General features: G+C 39.7%; 1 protein-coding gene across 1 annotated transcript; it reads left to right on the plus strand.

The window, feature by feature from the left end:
- The first annotated feature begins 6387 nt into the window (after positions 1 to 6387).
- Positions 6388 to 15059, plus strand: LOC116323040 (Golgi reassembly-stacking protein 2). The gene is made up of 10 exons (XM_031743307.2): positions 6388 to 6584; positions 9326 to 9406; positions 9481 to 9684; positions 9797 to 9883; positions 9979 to 10109; positions 11402 to 11534; positions 11638 to 11767; positions 11969 to 12052; positions 12191 to 12304; positions 14331 to 15059. Exons 1-10 carry the CDS (start codon positions 6522 to 6524, stop codon positions 14537 to 14539), a joined length of 1236 nt encoding a protein of 411 aa, XP_031599167.1. The 5' UTR covers positions 6388 to 6521; the 3' UTR covers positions 14540 to 15059.
- The last annotated feature ends 149 nt before the right edge of the window (positions 15060 to 15208 follow it).

Raw genomic sequence — 15208 nt, forward strand, 5'->3', positions numbered from 1 at the left:
TAGAATCGAGAGAATCCTTCATGATTGGAAATACAGAGGGTTTACAACAAAGTGCAAACCAGTGGTTACACGCAAGAACAAAAACACCAGAATATAGACTTTGCATCTACATCTAAAAGAGCCTGAAAGGCTCTGAAAAAGAATCTTTGGACAGATGAAATCAAGATTCATTTGAACAAGAATGGTGGGAAACAGCTCATGAGCTGAAATTATACCACATAATCTGTTAAACATGATGGAGACATGAGCATGTAGGGCTGCCAACGGTTTTGGGTCACTTGTGTTCATTGATGATGTGAGTGCTGATAGAAGTCATGGATGAACTCTGAAGTGTGCAAATGGATAACGACACATGCTACAAAAACAACCTAAGAGTTTCTTAAGGTAAAGAAATGGAATATTGTTCAATGGCCAAGTTGGAGCATGTTTTTCAGATATTAAATACAAAACTGAAAGCTCAGTGACTAAATAGGATTTTCATCCAAGTATAAAAAGCAATCCTTGTGTTAGTTTGTTCAGTAAATTTGAATGATGTGTATAAAAATCTCTGTGATTCCCAAATATTTAAAGACATAATTGTCCAACAACTTATGGACCTAACTATGGGTGTCGCCATAGAGATGCACTTTAAAGTAATAAACTGTTTATGGAGACAGTAGCAACACTAAAATAAATGATTGAATCAGATGATAATATTATACTGTAAAGCTTAATTTAACTGTAAAATAACGGTTTAATGCTGGACAGTCCAGCTGCCAGTATTTTACTGTAATTTAATAGGATAATTTTACTGTGTATAGTGCTGTAACTTTATTGTCCCTTAGATGACAGACAGGTTTCTAGGATACGTCATCAGTTCATAATTATAATGTTTTCACACTGATACAAAAGAAAAAAAGGCTTCCGGGATATTCACGGTCCAAAGATTGATTGAATGCATCAAAATGGGTAAGACGGAAAGGATCACTGATAACTAAACTGAAGATATGAAAAAAATGTAGCAGAATATTTGGGGATAGTAAGAGAAGCTGACATGATTTTCCCCTTTATTTCTTCTGGTACATCTTTCCAGTCCACTTAGCTGTCACCAGTCGCCGGTCAGATTAATCACCCTGGAGGGACTTTTTATTGGCTGACCATCTCACAGCTGAGATTTCATGAGCGACCCCTGCCAATCCCTTCACTTTCCTCATCACTCACACTTTTGTCATAAAATGCATTAGACTGTGATTTCTTAACATTTTTCCCCCGCAGAGCCCATTTCGAGGATCTGCCCGGCTGTGTTTTATTTCGACTGTTTTAGCGGCTCTCCTCCCTTCCTCCACCCGGCAGACGCTGGTTCTTTGTTTCACGCTTCAGTGCAGCAATCATTACAGAGATGATGTCAGGGGTTGCTTTGTAAAGTTACAGAGAGCAGAGAATCAAAGGAATAATCATGTATTTCAAAAGAAATAATCACTTCTTGCCACATCTACAAGGGGGAGAGCTTTTTCTTTTGGCTTGCAGCTCTATGGATGGGGGCATTGTTGAAGGTTAAATGTGCCAAAGGATAATAACATGGCTAATTTGGGAGCAGGTGCTGGAGAATGTTATAATGATTAAATGCAAATGAAACCCAATCTTCAGCTACTATAGCCTGTTACAGTCTAGTAACTTCGGACTGGATGCTCCTCATCATAGCATCAAACAAGTAAGAATATCCCATTAATACATGTAATGTGGAAAGAGGAGGTTTATGGTTGATTTACACTATAGAAACAATATTTGAAGGCGTTAGTGACTTTGATCCAATATCAGTAACTCCATCAGTTTTAATTATAGGCATAATTAAACATTGGTGAAAAGAAGATTAGGGGAGTGAAATAAAAGGAGGATGTAGGAGCTCTGTTTTCGCAGTAATCTGTGCAGTGTGGCCGGCCCGCCTCTCTAAACACCAGACCGTGAAACACTTAATGTCTGTCTCTGAACTAGTCTGTTCACCCTCCATTTCACACCTGGCACACACGCGCTGAGGATTCAGCACTCGTTATAAGACTGCAAGTGAAGTGAAATAAAAGGCTGTGATCATTCTCTCTGCGTTTTTGTTTCCGTGTTTTTGTTTGTTTTCTTCATTTCCACAGCGGACACATTTTTGGTTTAGTTGAATATTTTGTGGTTAATGCAGAAGTTTTCCTCCTACACCCACTTTACCCATCCAACCCCCCTCAGCTGCTGCTCCCCTCTCTTATATATCTATGATTCTTGTCAGTGGTTTCCCAATGTGCCAAATATATCTCCCACCCCTGGGAATCACTGCCACATTAGCTTCCTGATAGATACTGACAGTCCCATTGTGTGAGGCAAGTCTAATGAAATGATGATGATGATGATATTGACTGCAGGCTGCTTGCCAGCCCTCACCCTCCCCCCCACTTTTTTTTTTCTCCACACACCATCAATACACACATGCAGCTATCACCAAAGACTCCCCTGCAAACAATTTATGTTTTATTATCAAAAGTAAAAATGTTCCTGCTTCTATTCTTTTTGGTTAAGGGCGATAATCCTGTGCTCCTTTTTCCTTTAAAAGGTGTTTATGTGCTAATGAAATCCGTGCATGTTCTCAAATTCAAGCCAAACGGCAGCCTCGCTTGACAACACGGTGATAAGAGAATCAATTATCAAACCTTAGCGCCTTTCACTTCTAAAGTAATTATAATGGGTTAAACTTATCTAAATAGCTTGCTCTTATTGACTGCGCGCCCCCAGCTTGATTAATCCTGGCAGAAAGTAGGAAATTAATAGTGCAGAGACTGTAACTTGCTTGTCTCCATAGCTGGGGAGTGTAAACCTAATGTGGCACTTGTTAAAATTGAAAGGCTGCTAGTAAATGTCTCTGCTGGACATTTTCTAAAGGAATAAGCGCAAGCCCTGGAGCAATTACAAAGCAGCTTACCAAGTTTCCCCATGGTGATTGCTACCACGCATGCTAGATGAACTAAAAACCCCCACGGCAGAAGTGTTGGTGCTGTTTTCTGCACAATACCACACACTGAACCATCATAGTTTTATTCTTTTGAACAGGAACAATAGTGCGGGAAATGTGCGTCTGGTCATGCTGCTTAAATTAAAATGATAAACAGCAATAATAATAATAAAAATGCAACAAAGGCCTGTCCAGGTATTTGGCTCCACTGCTTTGTCATCTTAACGCAGGCCTTTCTAATTCACTTAGCATTTTATCTCTACCTCCCAGAACAGCAGAGTACATTATGTCAGCAGAGAGCATGTATTTATTAGATGCTTTCATGCTACAAAAACTGACCTCTCACAGATGCTCAGCATTAAGCAAGTAACCCTGACAGTAATGGCTTATTATGTTTGTAGCTCTGGCTTTGCTTTCTGTGTCAAAATGCAGTGTGCGTGTTCGTGTGTGTGTGTGTGTGTGTGTGTGTGTGGAGACCAGAGAGGGGCCATTAATGTCTTCCTCGCCAGCTCAAACTAGGCATCTGTGGTAAAAATGCCCGAACAAAAAGACGGTGCATTTCTTTGCAGCTTTAGCTGTAAATTCGTTGAGGGACTGAAGAAGTATAAATCTGAGAACCAGATCCAGATCAGTGATTGTGCAGTTTTCAGGCGTCAGCAAGCTGCTGCTGAAATACAGCGTTTATTTATCTGCTTCTCGAAGGAGCAAGCGTCAACATGTAAAGTATATTTCTAACTGGCATACAAGGTGACACGAGGAATCGTTGTGTACAATGAAAGGTTTAAGTGTGAATGAATGGTTTATTAGCATGCTGTTGATCACAGTGCATGATAAATGAAAGGGACATGAAGCCAAAGGCCTTCAACTTCATAAATAGCACAAAATAAGAAAATAACATAAAATAATAATAAGTAATCATAATAATAATAACAATAAGCAAAGCAAATAGTCAATGCATTACATTTGGGTCAATGATAAAAATGGTAATCACCAGCTTTTTTTTAATAAAAGAATTTATTGTGCTTTTATCTGAAAAATTGTTCCTGCTACTGATATCATATTACTTTTAAATGGAATTTAAAGTCAAATGCTTATTTACTTAGAAGACTGAACACATGAGTTGTTTACATTTGTTCTTAGAGCAATAATGAAGTCTTATATTCTAGCAGCAGCTATATTTGCATAACCTCCTCATGGCCATTTTAACTAATACCTGAAAAATTAATGCAAGTTTAAAGTCACAACAGAAAAAATACTGATCGTCTAAAAGAAACAAATGTATAACTAAAAACATTTTCCATCTTTTACACCAGCAAACAGAATTCTTACTGAGCATCTTATTGTTTGGTTTAATTACTAATGCAGGCATGTTGCTCTAGCAGCCCTCTGATGCTGTCCTTATAGTCTGCTTGGAGCTGAATACTTTCTAATATAACATGCTGATGTTTACCAGGTGGAATGCTTACCATCCCCTTAGCATTAGCTTGCCTTTTAGTCCTAAACATAAAGCATAGCAGAACCTACTGGGAACATTAGTAATATTTGCATTTGCATTATCAAATGTGTTAAACTTTTCTGTTGTTTCCTTGGAAACGTGCGATTTTTTAAATACTTGTTATACATATTTCAGTATTTTCATAATTAAGAAAACTGAATTTCTTTTCCATTTTCACTGTTTCCTATTTTTTTAACAGGAAATAAAATGTAAAATCAGAATTAAATTGCAATCCTTATTTGTATTTGTATTTTTTGTTATTTTAGTATAAAAAATAAAGCCTTATTCTCAGAATTTATTAGAGTAAATCCTGACTTCCTGTCTTACATCACAATCCAGCTTACAGCCTGCATAGACACACGATCAGGCTGAGCTCTTGTGGATCTGGAGACTGACAGGATAACTGATGACTGATGAGGGGAATAACAGCGCTGAGCAAGTTTATTTCAAATTATTTGATAAGAGCTGCTGCACTACAGAGATATTCAAATTTATATGCATTAATCTACTCGGTGAGCTCATGCTCTTTATAGAGCTGATGATCTCTCCTATCACAGTTTGATCATAGAGATAGTTTTTTTCATCTTCAGTCTCTCGTATCTGCTCTGGCAGAGCTATACTGAAATGAAATCAGCCGTGACGTGAATAAACTGAGAATTCTACAGACATTTCTCAGTCAAGTTGATGTTACAGAAGGTGACAGGACAGGATCTTAAACTGTAGCACCGTGCTCTTTGGCAAAGCATGACAACTGATACTGTGTTTGCAGAAGGCAGTAATGCAGCAATTCTCCATTTTTTGTGATTTTAAGCCACAAAATGTATACAATATGTAATTAAAGTACAAATTATGCACAATTCAAAATCCTCAGCATTAGTCAAACAGCACTGCAAACTGAATCCCTCTATCTTAATGGTGCATGGGTTGGTCATTTGCAAAAGAAGCTTTAACTGGACTACAGCACATTTTTTAAAATTACAATTGTCAAAATGTGACCTCAAACTTAATTTGGTGAATCTCAGCATGAATAAAACATCACCAGACAAACTTTGAAAGGCCACAAACCTTAAATATCATAAGTCACTTTATTTAAGAACAGCAAACAACAAGTGTGCCGCACGACACCAGACAGGATTTGAAACCTAAGAGATTCAAATGATTTCAAATAAATGAAACCATCACTAAAAACAATTAAGAAAACACACTGCACGTGACAAGCTTGAAACTGGGTGTGACATCCTGTCTTATTTCAGTCTTTCCTGTTCTCCACACTGTCTGGTTTCCTAATCTGAAAATGTCAGTGAGAAAGAGGACATTTTGAGTCATGAGTCAAGTCTGCAGGTGGAAGAGGCTGTTTCAGACTTTCAACTGTGCACACAGAGCAGAATCCCTTGTTTTCACTACCAGCTGGCTCATGGAGATGTTACCAGTCACACTGCTCATGTTGAGACATGACCTGGGCTTCTCTTGTTTCACTTGCCTCACAAGAAAGTGGCTAGATTAAGTTAAAAGTAAATATCTGCTGGGAGACTTTTCTCCCTTCACGTGCTTAACCTGCTTCCCCACAATGCATCGCATATGTCATTATTTATATTTTATAACCACCATGAATTCAGACTACTTGCCCCTGAGTTTTGCGCCCTTAATAAACACGGTTATTTAAGAATATTTAATATTATGCTAAAATAATGAAGGCCAACAAACATATTTTGCACAAGCTCACAGGCAGGAAACATCTTGTTTGAAATTACACCAAAATATCGTCCTCATTAGGTCCCCCTGCCCTGAAGCACCCAGATTTAAAGTTTAAAGCCTCTCCGCCCATAATCTTCTTATTACTTTACAAATAATCAGACCTCAAAAGACACAGATGATGAAACCCTGCTACCACAGAGGGATGCACCTCCTGCTCCTCCTCCTCTTCACTACCATCATCCTCATGAGCGGAAGTGCTGGGAAACCAAAGCCACAGGAAACACGGCATGATCCGAGCCGCCTGCTAACTAATCACCTAACTAACCAGCACAGGTGTCCCACCCTGACTGTCGCACTCAGGGAAGCATGGGAGGCTCTCCGAGCGTCGAGATACCAGGTGGAGGCAAAGAGGGATACCACGTCCTCAGGGTAAGAGAACATTTTAATGTGGACCTACGGACTGTGACCTCCTGTTAGCCCGCGGAGGAGCAGCTAACGATAGGATAGAAGGGTTATTTTTCCTTTAGAGGAAGCGACCTCTACTACTGGCTAAATACTGATGCTAGTAAACGCTTGTGTTTGACACAGACCCCGAGGAGGACTCACACACACCCAGAAATCTCTTCACATAGCTCGTTGTCTTTATTGTAAACGGCTAGCTGTCACCGCCTTTGAATGGAAGCTCCTGCTACGCCCACTCTGTAGCACCAACCACTGATGTGTGAGCCTGCTAATAGCCTCTCGGTCCACACTGTTTAAATGATATATATCCATATTAGAAACTGGACACGGTTAATTGTCATTCGGACGTGCAGTTTGTGAGACAATCAGCAGATGTCCCCTCACTCCCCAGCAGACTGAATGATGCCAGAATAACCGGTGTGGCTGCTATACGTGATTTATGGAAATGGGTGTGTGTGGCTGTTTTCATTTGAAAACGTTATACTCCACCAGCCAGTCCAAGCTTTTAAAGATGTTTCATCACCAGATCGCACGCAGGGAAATGGGCCACGCTAAAAGTAAAATGCTAAATGTTTGCATTTTGTGCTTCAAAGATCATTATCTGTGTCCAATCTAAGGACCCACTGATCAAGGATCATTTAGAAAAAAGGAACATCATTCATTCACAGTGGGTCATTAGCTCAGTTTAGGTTTTATAGAAGCCTTTAAAAATTCTTATATGATATTTTAAATACAGTTCAGGGAAACAAAGTTGCAGTGAGACAACAACAACTCATAAAAACACTTGCCTCAACAATCAGGTGATCAGCTCTGGGCGTACCCTAGGTGATGGTGGGAAGAAAACTAAGGAAGGGAGGAAGGAAAATAAACACCTGGGGAGTGGAGATAAGAAATAGTGCATCACAGGCAGTCCCACACCAGCCCTGAACCTATAGCGGCATAGCAAAGGGATGGTTTTGGTGGTTTTATCCAAAAAGGCCAGTTTGAAGCTAATGTTAAATGTAGAGAGGATCCCTGTCTCCTAAATCCAAACCGTGAAAAGAAAGAGAGCGGCCTGATACCTGAAGGCTTGGCCTCCTGTTCTACTTTTGGAAACATTTGGTATCAGAAGTAACCCTGCCATCTGAGAGTGAAGTCCTCTGTTAGGTTATTATGATAATATGAGGTCCTTAAAAGATAATATGCCCTGAATATTCAAGACTTTGTACGTGAGAAGGAGAATCCAGAATTGGATTTAACATGGAGCCAAAGGAGAGAACCCAGTATAGGAGAAATATAATCTGTGTTTGTTGTTCCTGTTAATACCCCAACTTTCAACACTGTGAATTAAGAATAACATCAGTAATAATATTAAGAGGCTTGTCAGTGTGACAACACCAATTTCAAACAAGTTTGATCTAAGCCAAACATTACTCTACATCAAAACATTGTATTATTAATCACATCATACATAGTATACTCTTGAAACAGCAGGTCTTTATTTATTAAAATGAACACAAGTTAATGAATAGAATAAATGTCATTTAAAGTGTTTCTCATCTGCTGAAAGCACACCATCGAGGAAGTACATTTCCCACATTTCAAACTTTAGCTAAAAACAGAAAAGCAGCAGCGTCATTATGACTGTGCACAATGATGTTTCTACACCTTTTTGAATTCCTCTGTCCTTCCTCTGGTGGTGATGTGGTATGGGAGGGAATTCCTCCAAAGATGCATCTTTTTTTAACTTTTTTTTTTTTAACTTTTGGCCTACAGTGTCCAAAGTTAAAGCTTTGATTCTGGCCTATTTAAAATGCAGGATAAATAGAGGACAGTAGTTTCAGGTTGTTTTTTCTTATTAGGCAAAGACATTAAACTGATTATCAGAGGAGATAAGCCACATGGTAGGATCTCTTTTAAAATGATTTCTATTTGCTTTCTTCTTTGTATGAAATGCATGGGATTGTTTCAGCACTCCAAAACTGTCTTTGGCCCGTAAATGCTCTCAGCTGCTCTACATATTATTTATGACTTTTGCCTCAGTAGGTTCCAGCTATGCACATGTCAGCATGCAGATGAAATGTGGTTGTTAAGGAACAATAAAGATGCCACATTAAGCTGCTCCACAAAGTAAAATAACCAGTTAAGGCAGGGTTACGTCACACTAGTTTCCAAGAAGGAGACTAATGAGTCTTCTTGGAAAGCTCACTTGACACACTAGCCTTAAACCAGTGAGAGGGATGTTAAAGCAGTGAGAGGAATGTTAAACTACACAGGAGTGTGTGCCAAAACAGAGATGTACAGGTTTTCATTGAATGCTGCTCGTCCTTTGTGACAAATCCTGTTGGCTGCCTCTTTGTCACTGTGCTCTGTGACCATTTACTGCTGAGTTTATGGTCTCGACCACTAGTTTAAAGTCTTATTGAATACAACATAATGTTCTTTATGTAACGTCTGCCTTTTTAGTGTAAAATAGATAATAAAGCAAAGTATTCTTTGGTGCTACCTTGTGATTGGTCTGCAGTGTCTGTCGGTCTCTCAGACCATGCTCTCGCTCATCATGGATTTATTTATTTATTTATTTATTTATTTATTTATTTTTAAAGCCAAATATTCAGAATTTTCAGTTTAGACACACTTGCAGTAATTTTATCCTTTGTGCAGATATTTAAAAGACTGACATTAACCTGCTTTACTTGAAAACCTTCTGACCGCCTTATGATCTGTAGGTGCAAGAGAATTCTCCCGGTCGCCGTGCAGGACTGGAGCCATTCTTTGATTTTATCATCTCAATCTGTGACACTCGGCTGGTGAGTTTCCGGTTAGCTCAGTGATAGTCACGGATATCCCTAGGAATGATTTGAATATACTGGTTTCTATACAGAACAGGGACAATGACACCCTGAAAGAGCTGCTGAAGATGAATGTGGAGAAACCCGTCAAGATGTTGTTGTATAGCAGCAAGACGCTGGCCGTGCGGGAGACGACGGTCACGCCCAGCAACATGTGGGGCGGCCAGGGGCTTCTGGGAGTCAGCATTCGCTTCTGCAGCTTCGAGGGAGCCAATGAAAATGTTTGGCATGTCTTGGTGAGTGTTTGGTTCTGTCTGAGGCTGTCTGGGGGGGAGTAGTTTTTGGGGGGGGGTTTCTTATTTATTTCTGTGATCTCATGTGTTGATAGCTGCATGTTTTTGAGTCCAGGAAGTGGAGCCGAATTCTCCTGCATCCCTGGCAGATTTGAGGCCGCATGCAGACTACATTATAGGAGCAGACACCGCCATGACTGAGGTGCCTGCTTAAGATTTTATTTTTTTTTTTTTTTAATGCAGGAATTAAACCAGGAACAAGTTAACCTGATGTGTATTTTTGTGGTTTTTAAACAGAGCGAAGATCTGTTTTCCCTCATTGAAACGCATGAAGGGAAGGAGCTGAAGCTCTACGTTTACAACACAGACGCAGACAACTGCCGTGAGGTGGTTATCACCCCAAACTCTGACTGGGGTGGAGAAGGAAGGTATGACAGTCACTAAGAAAATGATCCACCCAGCTTCTGTTGCTGGTTAAAATCTGTCAGCTTTCTTGATATTATGTAAGAGGGGAGTTTACAGTCAATCCTTCTGGTTTATTTTAATGCAGAATTTGTTCTAGGCTATGTTTTTATTTTCATTTTCTGGATTTAAAAAATGTGTTTGATATGTAAGTGCTGAATACAAAGCCATATGCTGCCTTTGTTGGTGTGGTTGTTGGTGCCAGATGGACTGATGAGTATTTCTGAAACTGCTGTTGATGTCAGAGGTCAGAGGAGAATGGTCAGCCTGCTTCAAGCTGATAGGAAGGCATCAATAACTCAAATAAGCTAAGAACAGGAAATTCTTTGTAGTACCACCAACATTAGACACTATATGATTTGAAAAACATTCCCATTGTTGAGTCCGAGTTCTGCTCGTTCTGGGCGGCCATGGCTCAGGGGATTGGGAAGCTCATCTGTAACCGGAAGGTTGCCGGTTCGATCCCCCTGCTCTCTCTGTCCTGGTCGTTGTGTCCTTGGGCAAGACATTTTACCCTACCGCCTACTGGTGTTTGCCAGAGGGGCCGATGGCGCAATATGGCAGCCTCGCTTCTGTCAGTCTGCCCCAGGGCAGCTGTGGCTACAACTGTAGTTTGCCTCCACCAGTGTGTGAATGTGAGAGTGAATGAATAGTGGAATTGTAAAGCGCTTTGGGTGCCTAGAAAAGCGCTATATAAATGCAATCCATCATTATTATTATCATTGCTGCAACATTCAGTTGGTAGGGTCAAAACTTGGTGTAAACAACACAAAAGCATGGATTCATCCTGCCGTTTGGCACACTTTAAGTACCAACAAACCTTACAGAGCTCAATCCAAGGTGGTGGAACGGGAGATTCTCATCATGGTTATGCAGCGGACAAATCTACAGCAACTGTTTGTTGCTATCATGTTAATATGGAGCAGAGTGTCTGAGGAATGTTTTCAGCACTTTGTTGAGTCTGTGCCATGAAGATTTAAGGCAATTATAAAGGCAGAAGTAGGTTCAACCCAGTACTAAGAAAGTGATGGAGTATACTTCTGCTACAAAGAAAGTTAGAAAGTTATGAATCATGCCATCAAGAAAAACGATACACCTACATGTAGGAGGTGTATCTTGTCATCACTTTTATGGTCCCTGAATTTCAGTGGGTTTGATTGTTGAAAAAATTCAACATTGTAATTTGAGTGTCAGGTTTTTCTTTTACAATGTTTCTGATGCTGCCCCTTCACAGTATTGCTCTATTTCTGCCATGCAGTCTAGGCTGTGGGATTGGCTACGGTTACCTGCACAGGATACCTACCCTGCCATTTGCTGAGGGTAAGAAGATCAGTTTTCCAGTACAGACTCATTACGAACCACTTCCTTCACCAAAAGATGGCTTCACAGAGGTAAATTGGCATCTTTGATAACTGCATCCAGAAGTAAATATCATTTTGATCCTGTCTGGCTTCCAATTTCTTTTTAAATGTACAAAACACTGTTGGTTACCAGGTCCACCTCTCTGCCGTCGTTCCAACTGTTCCGATTGCTGTGTCGTCTTCTGCTTCGACGGGATTGGAGCAAGGTCTCGCTAGCTTGTCCGTCAGCTCAAACCCAACATCAGTCCTGAGCAGTCATACAGGTACACTGTCCTCTCTGACTCTTTAGCATTTACAATTTGAGCTGATCTGAGGATGAAATCTCACTGAAATTAATTAGTAGTTCAAATGAAACCTAAATGGAATTACAGAACAACAAGAGTTAAAGGAATTTAGAAACCTATAATATCTCCTCCTTGTTGTCCCTTTCTCATGTAATACAACATATGATTATATAATTTCAGGAGTTGCTGCTGTCCCGCTGCACAACCAAGTACCCCTCTCACAAACTGTTCCACTGTCTGTCAGTCCTGCTCCAACGTTACCAGGTCGGTTAAGTTACTTTGGGTGTTCATAGCTCCCCAGTTTTTGTGCCAAGTACAGTCTGTAAAATTCATACTTTATGATCCATGATGCTAGTCTGCTACAACTGTCTATATTTTCTCCCTTTTCTTTTTGTTGCATAGGCGTAATGCCCCTACCTGGAGGTCTTTCACCTTTTCCTAATCTACCAAACCTAAATGTCTCGTTGCCAGATATGAGTCGTGTATTGCCACCGGGAGTTGGAATACAGCCTGCAGGTATAAATTTGTTCTGTCAAGCATGCTTAGGTTCAGATGTAAAGGCTAACGCTGATATTTTGCTTTCTTACTATCCAATGCAAATTAGAAATATATTGTAAAGACGTACAGTGTAACGACCACAGGCAGCTGAGAATAGTCCAGCTAAATACAGTTTATTACTACTGAGTAACTTTGATGGAACACGCCCAGCTTAGTAACATTTTAGCTTTTAAAAGTGTGATGGCAGGCTTGCTGTTTTTGGTGTTCCCAACATTTGTTTATAGAAACAAATGTTTAAGGGTTTATTTTTAATATTGAGATAGCAGGGATTTAGTGAAACTTGGCTATAGGATTTAGATTGACTGACTTTCAAGTGTCTTGACCCTGAGATTGGGTGTCCTTGAAAATTCTGAAACAGGTGTGACTTGTTAACATCACTCCTTCTCCCAATACTAGTCTTGACATGATCTTTTCATAACAGTTAAGTGACAGACATTGTGCAAAGATGTATCCAACAGTTCAACCTGGTAAATTCTAACGCTTGGATAGATATAGGAAAAAAGTATTTAAAAAAGAAAAAAAGAAAAACAGGTCTTCTTTTAAAGTCCTGTAAACATTTCTATTTTTGCCTCCATTGTTTGCATCCATTCATATTTTTCCACTAGGCTTTATTTAAATACTTCAGATGTGTCATGTTGACTAGTGTATTATGTCATTTCACTGGTTCTTCTGGTTAATTGGTTAGTAAATGTGGGTTATCTATACATTCAAACACAGTATCAGGGTCAAGTCTGGTTTCAGTATCTTGCCCAAGGATAAACTGACAAGTGGACTGGACGAGCCAGGGATCGAGCCATCAAACATCTGATTGGCAGACAACCGGCTTCACCTCTGACCCCTGTGTAAACTGTTTTGAACTGGCCAAAATGTTCTTGAGACTCTACAGATGACAAAAGTAAAACTGAGGGTATAAGACATCCTCCTAGAAAAGCTTCAACTAGTCTTTGCATTGAATGTTTAAAGTCTTTAGAATACTATTCTTCCAAAAGATATTCCCTCATCTGGGACTCATGATGGAGAGAACTAAAGTCAATTAAAAATCTCCCCGAGGTGTCCAATTAGTTTGAAATTTAAGGACTTTTAAAGGTGCAGGATACAATTCTCATTGTTATCATTTCCATAAGCGCGTTATTGACCCCTTGAGCCATATAGATGTCATCATAGAAGTCTACTACCATCGTGATCAATCTTTTAAATTGTCCCCCGTGGCATAATAGAATCCATAACTGGAAGGGTCTAACATTTCCTTTAATTTCCTTCCCATCCCCATGTTTGCAACTGCAGTCTAAAGGACCTTTAACTCTTTTTACACTATAAAAGGCGTAGCTGTAGGTCAGTTTAGCAGATCATCAACTAATCTAAAGGTTGGTGGCTCGATCTGCAAGCCATAGTATCCCTGGGCAAGATACTTAACTCAAAGTTATTCTCAGATTTATTGAGAATCAATCCACTTATCATAAAGACATCTGATAACCACCCTGCGTCCTTAATGACGAGTTGACACCACAGTATATATCCATTAAGATGTGGTTTGACAACCAAGGCAGAAATCACCCTCACTAACTTCTGATGCACACAAAGAAATTTCTTTTTGGAAGCAAACCTGAAATGACCGAAAGTGTTCTGTTCAGAAAAAGGGTTACCCCTGGTAGGCATCCAAGGGTGAAAGGGTTAAACCAATTACCAAGTCGATCATTTTAAATCATGCAAAATTTGCTTAGTTTGTATTTAAACTAAAGTTTTGGAAGAGTAACTTACCTTTAATATTTGAATACATTGTTGCACAGAAACTGGATTCTGACTCACACCTCTTTGAAAGTGCTTTACAAAGGCATCTTTTCAGGATTGGTTGAAATGGAAGCAAACACCGTGTGAGGCTTTTCTTTAATACGGAGTGTCTTTCCCAGGCAGGAAAAGTAAAAGTGTGGTGTCCAAGAGCTATTACAATTTTGCTAACTGAAGGGTTTTGTGTCATCTTCTGCAGGTCTTCCACCTCTTTCAGCAGTTAACCTGCCAGGTGTAGCCCCCAGTGCAACTCCTCCCCTATCCAACTTTGTTTCACCCCCAGTCTTTGCTAGTACTTCTCCTGCTTCCACTATCCTAATGAACAGTTTTCATGCCAAAACCCCCAACTCCCCATCAGTGACCACCTCTGGATCAATAAATATTACAATGTCTGCAGACTCATCTTAACAGAAAGCAAAAATTGAAGATGTTGGCATGCTCTCTAGTCTTTACACAGTGTAATCTGTCCATTCACCCCAGCACTCGGCTGACAAATTACACGTGCACACAGACCATCAGGATTGTTGTGCGAGCTCAGCTGCAAGAATGGAACTGGTATTAAATGCAGGACATCCAGTTTGTCTTGGAAATGGTGTGTCAGAAGAAAAGTCCTGCGTCTGAAGGCAGTTAAAGGAAATTTGAGAGCATTTTGGAGTCTAAGTTATTCTGTGACAGAGGACATTTAAATTCTTTTTAAAATATGGAACATGGGTTATTCAAATTGTGCAAATCAGCATCTTTGCATCTTCAAGGATTACATTACTTAACGGGAGGGCTCAACTATAACTTATACTACTGGGGATCTTCCATTAGAAAACAAGGCTTGCTGGCTGCAGCGTTGCAGACATTGTTTTCTTGTCTTGTATGAAATTATTTGTAAAGTGAAATATTGTTACCTTGATTAAACTGATGTATTTTCTCAATGTTAGCCTCTGGTTTTTCTCATCTGTTGTGAATCTTATCTGCATCCTAGTATGGCTTCTATGTAATACTAAACATAGCCAGATGGTGTCAGTATAATCACAGACATAATGGTAGGTAGAACACACCTGAAAATTTACAGTGAATAAGCACTAA

Source organism: Oreochromis aureus, linkage group 16, assembly GCF_013358895.1.
Source record: "Oreochromis aureus strain Israel breed Guangdong linkage group 16, ZZ_aureus, whole genome shotgun sequence".
In the NCBI taxonomy this organism is placed as follows: domain Eukaryota; kingdom Metazoa; phylum Chordata; class Actinopteri; order Cichliformes; family Cichlidae; genus Oreochromis; species Oreochromis aureus.